Source organism: Sparus aurata, chromosome 20 (assembly GCF_900880675.1).
Source record: "Sparus aurata chromosome 20, fSpaAur1.1, whole genome shotgun sequence".
Classification (NCBI taxonomy): Eukaryota; Metazoa; Chordata; class Actinopteri; order Spariformes; family Sparidae; genus Sparus; species Sparus aurata.
The window spans coordinates 18,198,979-18,219,128 of NC_044206.1; the positions used below are offsets into that span (position 1 = coordinate 18,198,979).

The 20,150-nt window shown below is 42.4% G+C and overlaps 1 protein-coding gene across 10 annotated transcripts in view; it reads right to left on the reverse strand.

Annotated features, from left to right (window-relative positions):
* Positions 1 to 20,150, reverse strand: part of pax2b (paired box 2b) — a 38,444-nt gene that overhangs the window by 4,203 nt on the left and 14,091 nt on the right. For 7 of the 10 annotated variants that reach the window (XM_030401488.1, XM_030401489.1, XM_030401485.1 and 4 more), the window contains exons 6-8: positions 15,648 to 15,823; positions 11,991 to 12,105; positions 2,147 to 2,248 (exon numbers count right to left, since the gene is read on the reverse strand). In XM_030401488.1, coding sequence (XP_030257348.1) covers positions 2,147 to 2,248; positions 11,991 to 12,105; positions 15,648 to 15,823 — 393 coding nt within the window. The remainder of the gene's footprint in view (positions 1 to 2,146; positions 2,249 to 11,990; positions 12,106 to 15,647; positions 15,824 to 20,150) is intronic. The other 3 variants (XM_030401491.1, XM_030401490.1, XM_030401492.1) reach the window with 2 other exon arrangements.

A 20,150-nucleotide genomic window follows, 5' to 3' on the forward strand; every position in this document is an offset into this window, starting at 1 on the left:
TTCATGCATACATTTTTGATATGCTGCAATAAATCCTGCAGCCTTTTCTTGGGGGGGAATTTTTTTAACATCTCCAATCTGAACCCCCACCCAGCCCCCTCTCCGGTCCGAGCTCTCTCTGGTGTTTGGTATGACAGAATTTCATTGCTGGGGAAGTAACTTGGAGCATGTCAGTGAGCACTGCTGTTGGTTCAACACGTTTCTTTCCCTTTACGAGACAATAAAGGCGAGATTTTATATGAAGCTGGTGAGAAATGGCTTTGCTTTAACAGTGTTTTGCGCCTGTCACTAAATCTTAGCGGTTGTGTATAGGATGAATGGGTTGTAACACAAAACCACAAGCCATGGGATTAAGGCCGTCATCTTTTTCTTTGTGCCACATAAGAACGAATGGAAAGTAAAAGTGTGTTTGACTTGGCATTTTTTCCCCACCGACATGATTTAACAGTTTTATTAGTCAAAACCCAAAAGTAAATCTGGACTGCGCTGCCAGGGGGTGCTACTGCATCTCCCCTCACCTTTTTTTTTTGTTTTACTGGGAGCTGTTAAATGTACTTTTGCAGAAATACATCAAAAGGGGGGGAAAGTCTCTCTTATTTGTTTCAAATAGCTTTTCATAACAGAAGCAGGTGGAGAAAATATAGCAAGCATGCAACGACCACTCGCCTGCTGTTTGCCAGGTTTATTTGGATTGAAAGGCTAATCTTATTAATTTTTTGTAAATGGGAACGTTTGCATCAAAATACAAATAGTTACAGAGCATCATGGGATACTTGTGTTAGAATTATTATTCAAATAGCAGTGGTAGTTAATGGGAAAATGGCAAAGATGATTGAAATGGCTTCAGCTTGGGGTCATTTCACCCAGGAAGAATTACGTGTCTTTGTCAAAACGAACATTTCAAGAAACCCCTTAAACGCCTATTCCTTACTCCGTCACCTAACTTCCAAGTTCACATAGTTACAAAGCACCGTGGGAGAGAAACATAACAGAAATATAGCTGAAAATAGCTGAAATTATGACATTTTTTGTATTTTAAGGGGTCAATTCACCCAAATCATATACAAAAACAAACCCTTTCAGTGCTTTGCACACCACTAACAAATCAAATTCACCTTAAATGTACTGATGTGGCAGAAAAAAAATCTGTAAAGACACAACTTTCTGCGCTGCAAACTAGAGGTAAGAAGAAATATGTATCTTTGTCATTTTTGCTAACTGACCCTTGAAGAAATCCTTTAAATTTCTATGTTCCCTCGGCTTGTTCCCTGACATAATTTTAAAGCTTCGATGAAACACGTCCTTTTTTGAGATTAGCCACTAACAAACAGACAGAAATAAATGGGTCATTTACTATAACCTTCTCGGCCGAGGTGATAACGAACACGTCATGGCAGTCCTTCATAAAGGCGAAACAGAGGCGCAGCCAGAGCCTGTGATGGGGCTGTGTGATTGGTAAATGATATGCTAACACAGGACACACTCCACTGCTTCCCCCCACCCCCCCATCCATGTGGTTTAATCACATTAAAGCAAAATGCCGGCTGTGTTTTGCTGAAAACCTGCGCGGTGATGCTGGAAGCTGGAGAAGTGTATAAAAGCCCAGCACCGATGCTGCATCCCTGCTCTGTTTCTGGCAGTGAAACACAAGCCCGATCTCCTCAGAGAGACAGCGATTTGAATATTTACCGGGCTCCCATGCCTCTGCCTTTTGACCCTTAACTGTTTGCTGTGAACCTGAACTGCAGGTTAAGTAGAGGAGGGTAAAAGGGATATGCTCCGGAGCTCAGAGGCTGGGGAGGGCTGTTTATCGACGCCCCGGTGCAAACGGCCACGCGGGGAGATAATGAGCCAATAAGGCACGAGGGGTAAGGCAGGAAAGGAAGGGAGAGCGACCGTCCTCTCCCCTGTCTCTGATCACTTATTCGGCCTGTCTAATCCAATCATACACACAGAGCTAATATAAGGAAGTGTGCGCCTCGTACTCTGCAGGTCAATATTTATCGCCTCTCTGCGTAATTCGCCGCTTAACTCTCTTCCCTCTGCTGCTGTAGCTCCTACACCTGTTTGTTCTGAGGGCCGACGCCACCTGTTAGGCAGACCGTAATGACAATGTGAAGCGGTGACGGCGTCGTCTCTCACTCACCAGGAACCATTCCAGCGAGCGTGGAGGTCGGGTAGCTGCCCTGGCCTGTGGGGGGAACGTGAGGGGGATACCCAGGTAAGGTTGTGTTGGCCATATCTCGACCTGGAGACACGGAATGACACAAAACAAAAAACACAACGTCAGTAGATCAGTTTATATTCGTGACATGTGGAAAAACAACATTTTTGGCTCTTTTGCTGATTCAGAACTGGACATTGATTTCATGTTACGGGGGACTAACTGTTGCTAGAGTCCTTCCTGAGAAATCCACAGTCCGGCTGCATTAAACAACTTAAACGAAACATCTACAGGCTTGTGAAGGCAAACGAGAGAGACAGAGAAGGTCTTTTTAAATTGGGTTACAATCCGATCACATATGGCCAGTAAAAAAAGTGATTAATTCATGTAAATTACTAGAAATAGTCAATTATCAAGTATGATGTTGTGGAAGAAGTATTCAGATCCTGCAGTAAAACTGTAACACAGCACTGCAAAAAAAAAAAATCAATATTACAAGTACAGGTCCTGCAATCAATCAAGTATAGATGAAGACTACTCATCATGCATTCAGACTGTTAGAATTCAGAGTATTCTTAGCTATGTATCGACCCACTGTGATATTACAACCAGAATCCAACTGATACACAGATCTTTGGGGCCAATGCCAATACTGAAATTATTCCAATATCGATACATGTGCAGATAAGCGCACATTGTTTGCAGCGATCCCTAAAATGTGCTTGTGAAACACTTGACAAAGATGAGAAATGGCAGCAGAACTTCTTTTTACAGTATACATACAAAAAAAGGTGCAATATGTAAGAATTGGCCAAATGTTTGTTGTGGCACTCCAAACATGTAGGGGGCAGCATAGCATATAACAGCTAACTGCTAATAGCTGTATTGTCTTTAATATCTATGACTGCTTTCACCATTAAAGAAAAATGATGAATTCAAGAAGAAGTACCTCAAAACTCTACTTGAGTAAATGTGCGTAGTTACTTTTTGTCTAAGCTTTGAGTTCACACAGTGCAAATCAGTTACTGCGGTTATATAACGCAGCCACTTAACCACGTTTACGAGACACAATTATGTTACTATGCACATGATGACTCGTCACCGCCGCAGAACACAGTTAGCACAACGACTCGCTGTAGTTCAGGTCAAACATTTCAAAGACTGTGTTGTCATTTCAACCTGGTACTAAACACCAGAAACCACCAGTCACCAAAAACAATGCAGCACAACAGCAGCTGCACTGAAAACCGCTCGCATAAATATGTCTCCTCATTACGCAGTTCACACTTGTCCAAATATGGCAGCCTTTACTGACTCCCATAAGGCTCCTCTCTCTCTTTCCCCTCTGAAGTCGGAGGACACTGGCCCCTCTGCGAAGCATCACCCGTCCGGCTGCAGATATTCAGCTCTGTAATTGAGAGTGACGGTTGGGTCGTCCTCGAAAAGCCACCAGGACGTTTGGACAACGGCACGTAACCCCAATCTGCGTAGGGGCCGGGGCAGGAGAGGCCCCTTCTATGTTGTCATCTGTGAGGGCCACTTGGACTCGGAGGGAAAAATCATCTCGCAGTGGAGCTTTAATGAGGAAGCACTGGGTGAATCCACTAAAACACAGCAACACAACTGTTGTCCAAGGAAACAGAGCGGCTCCCAACCACAGGAGGGAAGAGATTTTAATAAAATGATCTAAAATAAAGTGAATTCAACGCCCGGTGGAGCTTTTGCTTTCTCAGGCTCGTTGATTTTAAATACTTTCTGCATCTTTGAACATCATTACAGACAGTATTTTCTATTTTTATCCACATACATAACCAGATCAAGATGATCAATGCGACCTCTTTTAAATACATCATTCCTACACTTTGTAATTGTACCTGTTTATTCTACCTATTTCAATTTTGTCTACATACTTTTCATCTCAGTCTGTTCATGTTGTTTGTATTTGGCCAGATATCTCTTGAAAAAGAAGATTTGTATCAAGTTAAACTTATATCTGTTCAAATAACGGAAAATGAATGTAGCATCCAGCGTTACCTCACTTAAATACCTCCATCTAGAATGTTTGCCACACCTTTGTGATATGCAAAGAAAAATATCAGAGAATAGAACAAAAATCTGCAAAATCCTTCAAATATGTTTCGCTTCAAACTGATAATACCGCAAGACTTGAACTCCCAAAGAACAAAACACATTTATCTGTCTGAATATCAAAAATGGAATCTGCTAATGAGAGCATAAACCACGCGCAAATATTAATATCATGAGCAATGTATTCGTTGAACTGAGGGCTGAGCGTATGAGCCCTCTGGGTATTGAAGAACCTGCTACTACAGGCTGGCAGGCATACTGGCTGCAGGGGGGGAGGGGCGCGGGGGGCCGGGGAGTGAAACGGCTGGTGAATCTGGTGGCAGGCCTGGAGGTCCACAGGACTCAGGCCTGCCAGAAGGAGGAGGAGGAGGAGGAGGAGGAGGAGGAGGAGGAGGAGGAGGAAGTGGGGGAAGAAGGAGTCATGGAGGCCATTTATTGCTTTTTCTTAATGTGGGGAGGTAATGGATGGATGCAAGCCTTGTTTTTTTGTAAATATAGCGGAGATATATAAAGATGCAACACAAGAGAGACAGATGTGGCCTTCTATATATTCTACCTACATAGATTATACATGGACACAGATGTGAGGGTAAAAACATCACAGGGAATATCAACCGCCATGTAGTTCATGGTTTCAATCTTTCCATTTCTTGGTGGGTTGGTTGGTTTGTCAGCAGGTTTACACGAAAACTACTGAACAGATTTCCACAAAACTTGGATGCAGGATGGGTCTGAGCCCAGAATAGAGCCCATCAATGTTTGGTGCAGATCCATGTAACAGGACCTCACCTCCTTTAACGTTGCAAGAAAGTACATTTTTCTACATTTTCGTTAATTTCTCTGACAATAATGCAATGGACCTTGATGTGAACTGGTCTGAATGAGTGAGTACAACAAGATACAGATCCTCGATATGTCAAGTTCGTTATCTGATTAGGCTTGATTGAATTAAAGTGGACTGTTGGGCCTTGGCGGAGGTATGCGCTCTATCGTGTACCATTCAAGTTGCACAGCGAAATCATCAACAAAAAAAAAAAACATCCAAAAAAACTGAATTACAGCAACAGCACTTGTTTTTAAGGATGTTGTCGCGAGACTGTGTCTGATTTTAAATCTTACATACAGATCATATTAACAGAAGATGAACTATATACATCCAAAGAGGCCATTCTGTGTAATGGATTCATACGAATACCTCGATTACAACAAATTCTATCCAGACATGTTTTACACTTCTGTATCTGAAAAATGTGCCTGTATCATAATAAAAATACAACAGTATGTCTTATATCCCCCCCAAAAAACACATCCGATAAAGAAAGAATTTCTCCATTTCAGATCATCGTACGATAAAGAAAACGATTCAGTCTCATGTCGAACAGCTGCTCTCTATTATCCGCGGGTCTCGGCTCTGATGGCTGTATTGTACGAGGCCTGGCGAGATGTGTCTTTTGGTTAAAGCGCTGCAGACTTGAGGGCTGCCGAGTTAAAGAGCTTTACAGAGAAGAGTGAGGTCATGCCGGACCTTTCATTTATAATAAGAATTAGTTAGCCACAAGCCAGTGCACATAAGTCAAAGGGAGCCGTGGGAGTACTGTAGGTGGGGGGTCCGGCAGGGGGTGAGGCCATTGTGTGTGTGCGAGTGTGTGTGCATGAGCGCGTATTGTCTAACTGTCTCGGCAAACACTGACCCAATCTTTTCTTCATTATTATTGCAGCAGCTACAGCAGTAGTACATGTTTAATAAAAGTAAATACCCTTATCTCTTCATTACCCCGCTTCGGAGAGATGAAATACATAATGAGCTCAGGATCTCTGCCGTTACCTTACGAGGGAAACATCTCGTTAAATTTTCTTTCTCTGAGATACGGCGAAACTAGGAATACCGGGAAGAGCAAATAACACTTATTCATCTACTTTTCCTCTTCAAATACTGATTTGGATTCGATCCCAGTGCTGATTCTTGTTTGTTTTACAGGGGGGACATGCTCGTACACCAAACTCCATTCATGTTTTTGCTATTTTTAATGAAATTGTTCTAGAAATAGTTATTTTTACAGTTTTATAACATCAGTGAATGACTGAAAAACTGTATTTAACTGTATGTGGGTTGATACTGATCAATATTAGATCCAATATCGATCCAGGGTATTGGGTCAGGGCATCAATAATTTCAACTTAACATTTACTGGGTACTTTTACCTTTATTCTAACCTTAAATAGCAACAACAAAATCCCGTGTTTTCATGCCTAATTTTTGGAAAAGAATAGTGGAAATCATCATGTCATGTCTCGTTATTTTAATATGCAAACATACAGAAGCAAAGGGAAACATCTAGTTTAATTTCTTTAAGATATGACAGAACTGGCGATGAATAAATAACACATATAACGTCAGTGGTTTTGATTCAGATTGGGTGATTGATCGGATACTTTTTGTTTGTGTCAGCATTCCTTCATAAATGGACACCCTCTACACGAAAGCCCATTAACGTTTGTGCCAATTTGAAGAATTAATTCCACTTCAAATCTCATTATAACCTTGCACATCAACATTAAAACACATTTTCATGGTTTTTTTGCTCATATTTTTGGAGCAGACGAGTGAAATTCCTGTATATTCGTATTCTATCAGTGCAAATATACTAATAGCAAAAGATCTGAGATGTGGAGAATACATTTTCTATACGCAGTAATAACTGTGAACACCAGTCTCTCCCCATCCGCAGCTTCTTTTCATCACTTGTTGACTCTGATAATAATAACCTCAGCCTCTCTTGAATCCTGTTTTTGTATATTCCAGGATACAGTTGGCAGCGGCTGCCAGCAGCTCTGTGACTGTTGCTTTATGTCCGCTTTAAAGCCCTCTTTCAGAGAGGCGCCAGTTCGGAGAACTCTCTGTACAGCAATGATAGCCTCATTAGCTGCTTCCTAGCCTTTGTTGTTTTTTACAACAGAGATGTGTGTCCAGATTCTCATTAAAAGATGGGCTTCTTTATATTGTCTGCTTCCTCTGACAGTCCCCTTAGATTGAACGCCAGCAAATCAAGCTATTTATTTTCCTCTGGCCTCCTTTTTTTTTTTTTTTTTTCCTTCCCTTCAAAAATCAATTCAAAGATTTTTTGGTTTGCTGTTACAAAAGCCTGTTGATTTCCGTCTTAATTTGAGAAGTGGCTCGAAATGGTGGCTGCTGAGCTGGGAATGCAGCACTTCCTGCGTTTTAAAGTGCCTTGAAATATCTGATTTTCACACACAAGATCGTTGGAGTGATGTGCTTTTTTGCAGGTGCGACTAAAAGGCCAAAACTGACAACAAATGTCACTGTTAAGCGACTGAAGACATCACACAGTTGAAACTGATTATACTCGGAGAAGATTCTCTGGTTTTATCCCGATCCCCCACAACAACGTGACAAGAAAGGTTGCGCTCCGCTTCTGCATTAGCATCAACTCCGTTTCTTAAAACACAAACAGAAAAGCGAGGGGTGACCTTCTCTTCATTTGGCACGGGGACAAAGTCGTTTGCGAATGACTCCTTTGCTTGCAAGAGTATTAAATTTAGCATGACAGGGACACCTTCATGTTTGCTACAACAACAACCAAAAATCTTTGACCTCCATTTTCTAGGCTATATGCAGAATGGGGCAATTTATCACCAGCCAAAAAATCTCAGCACCCTAATTAATTACAACTAAGTAAAGAATGTTTGGAGAGCCAAATTGCTTTAATTCCCCGAACACCAGCTGAAAGTCATTCATTATCAAATGTGTGCTCAAAGGTTAGTTTGCTTTTGCGAAGACGAAATAAGCATTAATTTCGGAGCGCGGGGCCCTGTGGCGAGACGGGCGAAGGCCACACATCACTGACGGCAGGTTCGCTGTCTGATCTTTGCTCGCTGCTCACTGGACAACGGCGGGTCTTGATACTTTCTGTGTAGTTCAGCCTGAGAGCACTCACTCACCCTAATTGTTAGCCGTGTTTGCCGAATGAAGTTTTTTGTTTAGACGTGATAATAAAGGGGTGTACGGTGGCAGCTCGCTCGAGGAGGAGAGGTGTCATTGACACAAGGGGCTTTAAGCCTTCCGAGGCCTCCATTAACAGGCCCAGCAGGGAATATGTTTAAAGAGTCTTCAGTATGCAGTCACTGAGCGGAGATGTGTAAAACTCCCACCGAGTGCTCAGGGGAATCCAGCCCCCCGAAAAAACGATGGCTCTTAAGTCTGAAGCCCCCTCCAGAAAAACAGGTGGGCTCTGACTAATTTCAGGAAATACAGAAACTCTCTATAGAAATAGTGGACAATTGGCCGTATCGAGGCCATCTCCCCCATTTATTTCTCAAAAATACACAAAAAAAGTTCAGAGCTCCTCCTTCCGCTATTCATAAATTCACCCGCGGCTCACACTATTTGAATTTTAAGCGCTTCGACTGAACAAGAATAAGAAGCACTTGAAGATGAAATCCATCTCTCGAAAGGGAATTCATCAAAGAAATTACTTCCCATATCAACAATAGAAATTACCTCACAATATGCAATTGTCCTATCCACATATTCATGGAACCCTTTGGTGTTTTTATGGGGTAAGAGGGACTATTTAGCAGGTAATACAGCATTAATGTGGAGGAGAGGGAGAGGGAGAAAAAAAAGCGTTTTAATGGAAGTGGCTTCTTGCCTCTGAATTTCGATGATGTGCACAATGCCCTTAAATCCCTTTCTTATTTGAGCCTGCTTTGCAGGTACTTTTGAGCCTTAATAGGATAAGCAGAGGACACAAAAGATTTCTATCTCTCAAGTCTTTCACTTCGCTGAGAATCCCGATCTCTGGCAATGAGCACTTCATGAATCATTCATTTTTAATAGATTATGCAAATTCCGGCACATAAAATCAACAAGATCAATAACTGCGGGCGTTTTAATTGGTGTTCGAAAAAACATTTTAAGGATGAACATAATCTCCAGTTCTTTCCCCCCGTAAAGACACAATTAATTTGAAATTGGATCTCGGCCTAAACACTGCAGATAATTTACTACTTTTTGCATGGCTTAAATTCCTCTGGTAGGCTTATCGCCGGCAAGTAAACTGTAATACTCAGCCATTAGAGAGACCACACACACCTGAATATCACATAATAGGCACTGAGGGAAAACCAAGCAGAGGAGCCGCTAACTAAATACTAATTACCAAGTGGAAGTTTTTACGTTAGTTTGACCTCTGTATGTTCCATTTCTCTATTTATTTATTTTTTTACTTTTTGTAACGAATTTTGCTTCAACTGTGTGATTACACGTCGCCTTAAAGGACTAGTTCACCCAAATTACAAGAAAAATATTTTTTTGTGCTGGTAGTATCAGGTAATGTAGATAATGTTGGTTTCATGTGGCCAATTTTTAAGATTTCCACTTCTTAAACCTCCATCTTTGACAGAGGCGAGTGGAATTTGTGCTTCAGTGCCGATTTAAAGGAGACTTATTCTGCTTTTTTACTTTTTTTCTTTCCTTCAGTCTGTTATATTTGTTCTTGTCCATGTAAAATATCTTGAAAGTTGAAAACACTCCTCCTGAAACACCTCATCAGTTGTCCCGCCCTTTAATTCTGTGACTTTGTGACATCATGACGTCAGCGTGTCATAGATGTGCATATTTTATACCTATATTCACAGAATTGAAGCTAACTGGAGGCTAAAAATCACAACATAGCTGACCGGAGACACAGTGAGTGGTGCTGGGTCAGGCTTGTGTGAGCTGACCAATCAGAGCAGACATAGTATTCAGGAAGGGGAGGGGGCCTCAAAGAGACAGGTACGCTTCAGACAGAGGGGGAATACAGAGCTCCAGTATGAGCAAACTGATGTGTTTTTTGAGCATTAAAGTGTGTAAACCTATTCTTGTAGTAACCCAAAATAAAATAATGAATAAGCATAATATGTCTCTTGTCATTTATCACAAACAATTGAACATTTTAAAGGTGCACCATGTACTTTAAGGGAAGAAGAACCAGGTCTACATTTCTTTTATGTCTAAACACACTGAATAAACAAACTCTCTTCTTTTTCATTACTGGATAAACCAAATAAACAAACTGACCTTAAAAGACAACACAATTTCCAACTGCTTTTCTTTGTTTATATGTGGTGGACCCGCCACCTGTCTGGCTTCGAACAGTGTTCTGGGGACCTTATTGTCCTCTGAGAACGGTGTGTTTATTTAATAATTGAAAAAAACCAACTGTTTCTGAGTCTGTATTACTATTATTCTATGTTCGAATTCTCAAAAGTGCCTCTTTGATAAAACAAATCTCCTCGGTAGAGTTCATTATTGTTTGAAAAGTTACCTGAGTAGCAGTATGAACGCTTTTGTATACTTACTTACTAATCGATGGAGACGTTTCTCTATTACTTTGACCTCTTTATGCTTTATTTTTCTGCCTTCAGAAAAGGGCATGGACTGAACTTTTTAACTGACACAAAAAAGCAAAGTTTCACACACGCACACACACACACACACACACACACACACACTGATATGCATACAATCCCATCTTTCTTCCCCTACATGTCTCTTTGCACCTGTAAACCAGTAAGGAGACCCTCTCCGCGGAGACCATCTAAAGTATCCCAGGTGCAAACAAAGCCGCCTGCAGAGCCAGACCTGCTTTTTACAGAGGCCATCAGTGCACAAAGGACAAACACACACCTTTCTTCTCAGGAGGCCTGCCTTACAGGGGAAATCTACCTCCCACATATTAATGAGAAAAGGGCCCTTTCTTTTCTCATAAGGCTGCTCGGCTATCATTTGAGAAGAGGGTGGTGGTGGTGCTGCTGCTGCTGATGGTGGTGGTGGTGGTGGTGGGGGCTGCTGCAATTTTCAATCACCCTGTCCTCCCCCGCGCAGAACTCGTTGCCTTTGATGGCTGCTGCATAATTATATGAATTTTAATAAAAGCTCTGTATATTAATCTCAGGCCCCCGACAGTCATCGTAAACTTTCAGTAAACTTAACCTTCTTCTTGGTAATAACACAGCAACAACGAAACAATATTTCAATTAGCCAGGCAGTCATTAACTGTGACAAGGAGAGGAGGGAGGAGAGAGAGAGAGAGAGAGAGAGAGAGAGAGAGAGAGAGAGAGAGAGAGAGGAAGAGATAGGGAGGGTGAAATAAATGATCATGGTGTTAGAGTCAGGCGGCAGAAATGCCAGAGCGTATTTACCGAGGCACATTACTCGTGCTTTGGAGACACACAAACTGTCTCGCGGCGAACAAATCACAGGAGCAACACAGCAGCAGCCAACAAGCAGTCGGTCCTGCATGGTGGCCTCTTTTTTTTTTTTTCTTTTCTTTTCTTTTTTTCTTTCATGAGACCTTGCTCTGATACACAGTCATAGTTCTGATGTGCTGACACCCAAAGGTCCTTGTCCGGGCGGTGACTGAACAGCTCACGCCCCTGCTCGCTCAGCAAAAAGAAAAAGAAAAAAAAAAAAGACCAGACGGAGGACAGCTGCTAAGCTTTTATCGCATCATCGTTACCACCTTTTCAGCTCAGAGTGAAATGGTATTAAAAAAGTCTTGACACTTAACTTTTTGGGTTTTGCTTTTATTTTCACACATTTCATTCTTTCTTTGTTGTCAATTGCACAAGCATCGTTTTTTTTTTTTCTTTTCTTTCTCTCTCTTTTTTTTTCTTCTCAGCTGAAGCTGTGGCTCGGCAGCATAAAGGCGTACTGTATGGCACTTGATCTTACCTACAGGGTAGCTTTGCGACACACTGGGGCCCAGGTCTGGGTTGGCGCTAGAGGATAAACTGGGCTTGACTTCGTCCAGGCTGGAATTCAGGGCAGGGAGCGAGTACTCATTAGCCTGGGAAAAGGACAGTTGAATCATTACACAACCAAACAATACCTAGATGGAAATCCTCCCTTCTCCTCCTCCATTAAGCGCTCCACACAGGCCTGTGCGAGTATAAATTTGTATGAGAGCATTGTGTGTGTGTGTGTGAGTGTGTGTGTGTTGTGTGTGTGTGTTCAAGCTGCAGGGTGGCAGTTCAAGCATATCATGAATGTATTTTGGTATTGTCTGAGAGGAAGTGGGATTTTGAGATGAGTGAAAAGCCAAGGCGTCAGCTGGCCCTTTGTGCTTGACTGCAGTCCTACCCCTGATCAGCCAAGGGAGAAAGCAGTTCTGCTTTGTTACAGGCACACCATGTGGCCCTGTTTGAGAGACACCATTCACCTTTTTTTTTCTCCTTTTCTTTTTTCGTTTGCCTTTTGCTTTTAATTTGGAGACTTAACCACCTTTAAATTTCATAACTTCTTATCTCTGAATGGAGTCGCTTGTAGGACTTGCACTTTTTTTGTGACCGATTAGCTGAGATGTTGCTTCTTGTGTGCGCTAAGATGTCGTCTTAAAGGACAAGTTCAAATCACAGCAGTAGCGATGAGAGTTTTAAGAGTTCTGCTTGTGTAACTTCCATTTCAACCTTACTTTAACAAAAGTGAGACAGAGGTGGAATTTGTGCGTTTGTGCTTCTTTTATCTACAGAAAACATTAAACGTTTAAATTTCAAAAGCTCAGTGGCAGGATTGCTATTGTTTGGATATGTTTGATACTGGTGCCAGGTTACCTGAGTACCAACACCATTACTAATTTTAACTTTTGTGTCTATTGAAATGAAATGTGTCTATTCTTATGGTTCTAAACTCAGCTTAAACCCCCCAAAAGTCTAAAATTGTCAGAATTGTGATTTAAATCAGAAGATATCTGATTAAAAAATAAGTAACTAAGATTGCTGATCTAATCAGGCGTTTGATGATAATTTACGGGAGTTGAGATTGACGCTAAGGAGGATCAAATTCCAGTTCTTGCCAAAAAGTTTATCCAGAAACAATGCCCTGATTTTTCTGCACGATCAACAGAAATCAGTTTTTTTCCTCGGGACTGTTTTCTTTAGTGGAAAGTATTTCCACTAAAAACCTCACACAGCCAAATCTGTGGATTATCCAGATTAACTGGGACATTGTTTTCTGGACGTGTCTTTTCTTTTTCAAAGAAGAATGTTCAATTGAGCACAAACGCAGCGGAGGCCTGCGCTTAACGAAATCTCAGCAAATGCAACCAAATGTGTCGGTTTTTTTGTCATTTGGGTGAACTGACCCTTTAATGAAAACTCTCCTCAGCTCATCTCTCATCCTCGTGTTTCCTTTTGTGACTCCTCTAAAAAGACACTCGCGGCAGATGTTAGCAGGGTTTTCCTTTAATGAGACGAGACTTCCGGAGTCTGAGTGTTGACAATGTTTGTCCAAAGCCCAGTGTGAGGCTGAGTGGCTCAGTGGGCCGCGCTCCCACAGGGGGGGACGCCCGTGACCCCGCTCTTGTCTGCCACTATCACCGATAAACTCTAATTGTCTGCTACAACTGTTCACTGGCACAATGTCGGATGTTTTCCTCTATTCTCGGAGGCCTCAGACGCCAAACAGACGTTTTTATCATGCAGATAAAGGGCAGAAGGGGGAAAAAAAAAACCCTGAAAAGATGGGTCTGAAAGGGATGACCAAATGGCTAGCAGAAGTGTGGGAGGGGTGAATCCATTGCGTTTTGCATCTCCAGAATGGCTTTTTAATGCCCCGCTACAGAACCCAGACACTGGCTAATAGGGCCACATTTTCCAGAGGAAGGAGAGAAAAAAAAAATGGTGAGGCGCCCGTGAAGGGAAAGTGCTTCTGATTAATATTGCATTAAATTAAACCTGATTTTTCTAGACTGCTCCTGGCCTCTTTTTCCCCCCTTTTTTTCTTTTTTTTTCCTCCCCTCCTTACTTGCCCTCTTTTTTAGTCCGACCCTTTTAATACTCTCCCTGACGCTCTTTGTGATTGCAAGTCATTTCCAATTCGTTTTGGTATTGATCTTCCAGTAGAAATCAGTTTTGTAATTAGCTGCAAATTAGGCCCTCTTCTGGAGGTGAGGCCTGTCCCACTGATTTATCACCTGCGTAATTCGCCCCGATTGGAGAGAAATTAAAATGAACTCAATTAGGGCGACTGCTTTTTGCTTTATGGGTCCGACTTGTAGTTTGGTGGGAGAAATTAATAGTCTCTTGTTGTTTAATAGTATAATGAAAGTAAATAAAGGTTATCCATTGTAATAAGCCCAGAGCTTTTAATAAGCGGTGCTTTGTGGCTGTCGTTTCGGCGTGGGGGTGGCCGTTCCCCAAACGCCTCTTAATTTTTTGAAATGAGGATGGATGGCCGAGTGTTTTCTGTGATGTGAGAAGGACTACGCGCTTTCATACGTTCATTTCACGAGCACATGTTCCAACAGAGGTTGCCTCGCTGGTCGTGAAACATCAAGATATGACACAGAGGCAGTTGAATAACACAGCAGGAATGAAGAAAAATCTAGGTATCGATTAATTTCATGTGGCCTCACTGTTATTCTCAATTATAGGGGATACAAGGAATGTGTTTTTCATCACAAAATCAATAACGTGTGGGAGTTTTCCTGGTGATCCCTCCAGCATTATACATGCTCGGTTGTAATCCTGTGCTTGGACATCTTGGACGTTTGTTTAATTAGTTTCTGGATATGATTTGGGAGTATTTGTGAGTGTGTTCTTTGCAGCCCAGTCGCCAGGATGCAATGTTAGAAGGCAACGTCTTCTGCAGACCACAGATTTGTGTTTGAGTCACGCCACTGGATATTTTGTCTGAAGAGATTTCCAGCTGTTTTTGTGCAGGTTTCTTTCACTGTAGCCCTGGGGATATTTCAAGCTTTTTATGCGGTACCAAACCGGTGTTTTTTAAGGACACCTAGTGATATTTCCAGCGGATTTCGAGGCGTCAAAACCGGGTGTTTGTAAGGGAGTCTTGTAGACATGTCTGGCTGGTTTTGTGCATCAAAATCGGGTGTTTTTTTAAAGACACTTGGGACATTGTCAGCCAGGAGATCTGCAGACATGTCCAGCCGTTTTTGTGGAGACAAAACCGGGTGTGTTAACGGGAGACCAGGTGATATTTCCAGCTGTTTTTGTGGCGTCAAAACCGATCTGCAGTCATCTCCAGCCGTTTTTGTGGAAACAAAACTGGCTATTAGTCACGGGAACTCAAAGCATCCCCATCTGTGAGCACGGTGACTTATCAGGTATTTTATGCCAAAACATGATTTTTCCTAACCTTAACCAAGTGCGTTTTGTGCAAAAACCTAAACACCAAAGAGAAAATTCAACCTAAACAAACTTTGCGTTGCAAGGTATAGAAACAGTCTGCTTTAACGGAGCTGTGATCTCGCCGAAACGTTCCTTGCTGACATTCATTCTGGCGATTGGGTCGATTTTTGTGTTTTAGTCAGAGTCACAGTGTTTTTGTGTGTATGTGTGGAGGCGTGGTGAGTTGCGGTGCTCTACTAACCTGTTCTGGCTTGATGTGCTCCGATGTAGGGAAGACGTCAGGGTACGAGGGGCGTTCAAAGACCCGGTCCAGCGCTTCCAGCTGCTGCTGGGTGAAGGCATCTGCCCTAAGGTGTTTCCGTAAACTCTCCACACTACCCTGAGAATCACTGTTTGGGCCAGAACCATCTGAACCATCTACAAGAAGAGAGAGCAACAATCGAGATACTGACCCCGGGAAGCTGGCCTTTACTTCAAGCTATATGCACTTTATATTCTCCTCATGTGTTTTTTTTTTTTTCCCCTGTACCACCTCTGCGGGGGGATCTGAGGAGGACAGAAAGGGATGGAGTGCAGGTTTTTTTTTTTCCACACCTTAATGGCTGTAGTGAGCCACTGGCTACATCACACAGGCTTTTTCCCTGCACCCCCCACCACAGTAGTAACACCATCATGATCTGAGAGCCCTCTGGTAATTGATGGATTACCATCACTTGCAAATATATACATGTTGTGGCAAGCATGTATACTAATGAAAGCAGCAGCGAGCCCATTATAGTGCCTTTTTTTTTTTTCATTCCAGCCAGGGTGATTTTTTTTTTTTTGTATTCATTTCTTTTCTTTTTTCCTCTTTCTCTCCTCCCCAAAAAAACCCGACCGGTGCAATTCAAGACTCAAGAGCATTTTTTTTTTTTTTTTTTTTTTAAAGCACAATTTCCCTTTTTTCACAATTCAATACCGCTTTCATTCTCGGCGAGTGTGTGATTCCATTTGGAGGACAAGGGGCTGAATAAAATCGTACAGTCTAGTTCAATCATCCTGCTCTCCAAACACAGGAATTTTCTCCCGACTCCTGACCTGATTACCCCGACGGTTGGGGAAGAAGGATGCCTTAGCTTTTCCCGTTGTCACTTGCGTGCAACGCTTTAAAGCCTTTACAGACCACCCTACCATACCTCCCTCTTTTTTTTTTTTTTTCTCTTCCCTTCCTTTTTCTCCATCACACACCCCCACACCTCCTCTCCTGGCTGCACTGGCTGTGTCTGTAGGTCTCCTCCCCGGATCCCAGAAAGCTTTAGCTCCCTTGCAAATCTGTCATTCTAAATTTGCGGCAGATTATGTTCTCCCCTCAGTGGGAGAGCGCTGATATATGATATGCAAGGCCCCTATTGATTGCCTGATCTGGTGGCAAGAGGGAGCTGAAATGAACTTGAAATGAACATCATGCCTCAACTCATTGTGCGTATAATACTCTACTTAATCCCACATTTTTCTCTGCCATGGAATTCAATTGATCAATCATGTCTGTGTGATAGTACCATTTGGGAGGGTTATTGCCATTCTATTCTGCTGCTTGACCTTTTTTCACAGGCTGAGGCCAGAGGATGAACCCGGCTCTCCCATGAAGAGCCGGAGGGGCTATAAAAAAAGAGAGTGTGTGAGCGTGCGTGCGTGTGGGTGTCTGAGCAAGTGCGAGTGTGTGCAACCTGAAATTGTGCTGATAGCTGCAAAAATGACAAGCAATAAATAAGTTGTGGGTTTCGCTAACGACGACTTGTAAACGCTTGGTTCTGTTTTTTTTTTTTTGATTTCTAGCACAAATTAACGCAGGACTTATTGAGAGGCGATGCACCGATCCGGTACTTCGTTAAACTCATCAGGTTTCGACCCTGATCCACATTAAATACAGTATCTTTGATCATTCAGTCGTGACTGAAACCGTTTTTGAATTAGTTTTCTCATATCACATAATTCAAATGTTAACCACGGGCAAAGAGAGCCCTGGTAGAGGATAAGTATTCGGAAACGGAAGAGAAAATGTGGGAGTGATGCGTCACTATCATTCACCGCTCAATGTATTATCTGTTATTAGAACTCTTAAAGCTCTAAAAAAATGAAGCCAACGCCAGTACCTCGACTGGCCACTTGGGGCTGTCTCCAACAGTGAGTCAATCCCCTCAGACCGCCATCAGACAAAACATCCAGCTTTACAGCAGAAATAAACATTACAGCCTGGTCCAAGAAAAAAAAAAAAAAATGATATTGGTCTCTATCGCTAATTTCTACGGTCGCGACAATTGTGTCATAGAGTTGTGCACAATTTGCGGCATTGTACTTTAAATGACAGCTAGCTAGCTGTTAGCAACCAGGCGTCATTCGGCTTAAGTGGGAGTTGAGAGGATTCAGGCACTGCCAAGACGGCTCGACAGAAACCTACGGGTGACGTCATGAAGACTACATCCATGCTGTAGCTATACATTCTACAGATTTATAGATTATACTGATGCAACAAACGTATAAGTAAAATTTTGGTGGCACATAAATTAAACAACAACATTTGACCACAGTAGAGTGTAAATACGGTTACTTCTCGGCAAACATTTAATGAAATCAACACAACTCTTTTGTCTACTACATGTGAGACTACAGTCAGAAGATGGTCAGTTAACTGAGCATAGAGACTAGAAACAGGTAGAAACAGCGGGCCTCTCTCTGCTCTCTCACCTCTAAAGCTCACTCATCGCTTCCGATCTGATGCTAAGCTAAGCTAACTGTAGCTACATACCTAAAGGACACACGTCACTCACTGACTCTCAGGACGAAAGCGAACACCTCCAGGTGAATATGCAGCAGGTCTTCTCCTCACCCCTCACCTACTACAGCTGCTGCCTCTTGTCACTTTATCAAACCCAATTGTTCTCTTTGCTACCAAAGCAAATAGAGTCATTAATTACTTTCCATCAGCCAGCCCAAGCCACAACACCTGATCAATACCCCCCCCAACTATATTTGTCATTCACCACAGTGGAATACACTTCCCACACACAAGACAAACCATCCTGGGTCAACCTACACACTCGTCCTCCCACTCCTCACACCGAGACCGACAGTCCCATCTGCCCTCCCAGCTACTGATTCCCAGCTGACAACTCAACTGCATTTTGGCGATGAAGACGATTTGCGGTGTCATATTCGAGTTTGTGCATGTTTAATCATTCTTTGAGACTGTCCTCCTGAGAAAACTGAAGCATGAGTCGCCGCGAGAATGCTATTTGTGTGCTTGCAAAGTATCACAAATCATGACTTTTGAACATCGGGAGCGAAGGAGGTAGTAGTGTGATGTTATAATAGAGCCACAACAAAATATTTAATGCTACAACACAGGCAGACAGCAGACAGACAACTTTGGTGCCTTTGCACCGTGTTTACGTTTGTTCCCTAACTTTAACCTTGGGGTTGTTTTTTGGCATTTAATTGCAACTTGTTGTAAGTTTCCTATTGTAAGTAAAACACTTTCCTCCCTGAAGAATACTGGTTATTTCACATGAGCTCGAACTTGTCAGAAAAGTGACCTTATGGTATTTTCGTGCATCGTGCAATCTGGGTCACGCAACTTCAGCTGCACAGACCTGATGAAGCAGATTATTGGAGCTTTTGGGCACTAAACTCTTACAAATGTGTTCTGATTCTGCCTTTTTCCAATTAAAATGTGTTTTTTGTTTATTTTTTTACTCATAATTCATATTAAACAGACATATTTCCGATGTGAAAAAGTATCAATGTGCTGTTAAGTGTTTGTTGTCATCACTGAAAGAAGTCAGATCCGTTATTTGGACATCTCCAAATCTGCCCATTATGCAGCGGTGATACTAATCTTTGACCACAGTGGCTTTGTTGTTGGGTTACACGCTTGTCCCGCTCTGTGGTCGTTTATTGATCATCTCTGGAGTCGAGTGTATTCATCTTGACATCAGTCTGTATTAACACTCCGGTAACGAGGGAGCAGCCTCCATCAGATCAGATAACCAGCTCTAGTAAAGCAGGCTCCTCTCTGCGGGTTTGGCACCCAGAGGTCATGACCCCTAGCAGGAGGCTTTAGCCAACGTAACTCCAGAACCCAGACAGGGAGCGAGTCTGAGTGACTGCCCGCCAAACAATAACACAACAATCACCATGAATGAAGTGCTATAGTGGCTGTGTCTGAGAGTCTGACTCCAGCAGAAGGAAAGGATTTCAGAATAAAAGCCCTTCACGCAATGAAAACAGAGTCTCTAAGTTCTCGTCAGAGACACGAGGAGGCGAGCCGGCGCCTTGAGGTCACGAAAGGCCCCCCTCCCCCCCACCGTCAGATGAATGAGCTCAACCCTCCACCCTCCTCTTAGTCTGCCCCTTGTTTAAGTAACACGTCGACATACATGCGCTCTCGTTTCCCTCAACACGTTGTTACGCATTTCACAATAATACACCTCTATAATTTCCCGCCTGACTCAATTCTCGGCTAATGAAATCAAATTAAAAACAAATTGGATGAACTCAGCTGCGTTTTTGTTTTCCTAATTGAATGTTTTGATTATGTAAACATAAATGAAATAGTGCATTCGGAGGGCGAATGCGACTGTTCTGCATCGACAAAGATCGGGGATTGATTCAGGAAAAGGGGATTAAACGATAGCAGATTGATGGAATTGATTGAAAGCTTTTTTTAGAAAAGATTCTGTTTGCAGCCTCTGAAATGCGAGAAAAT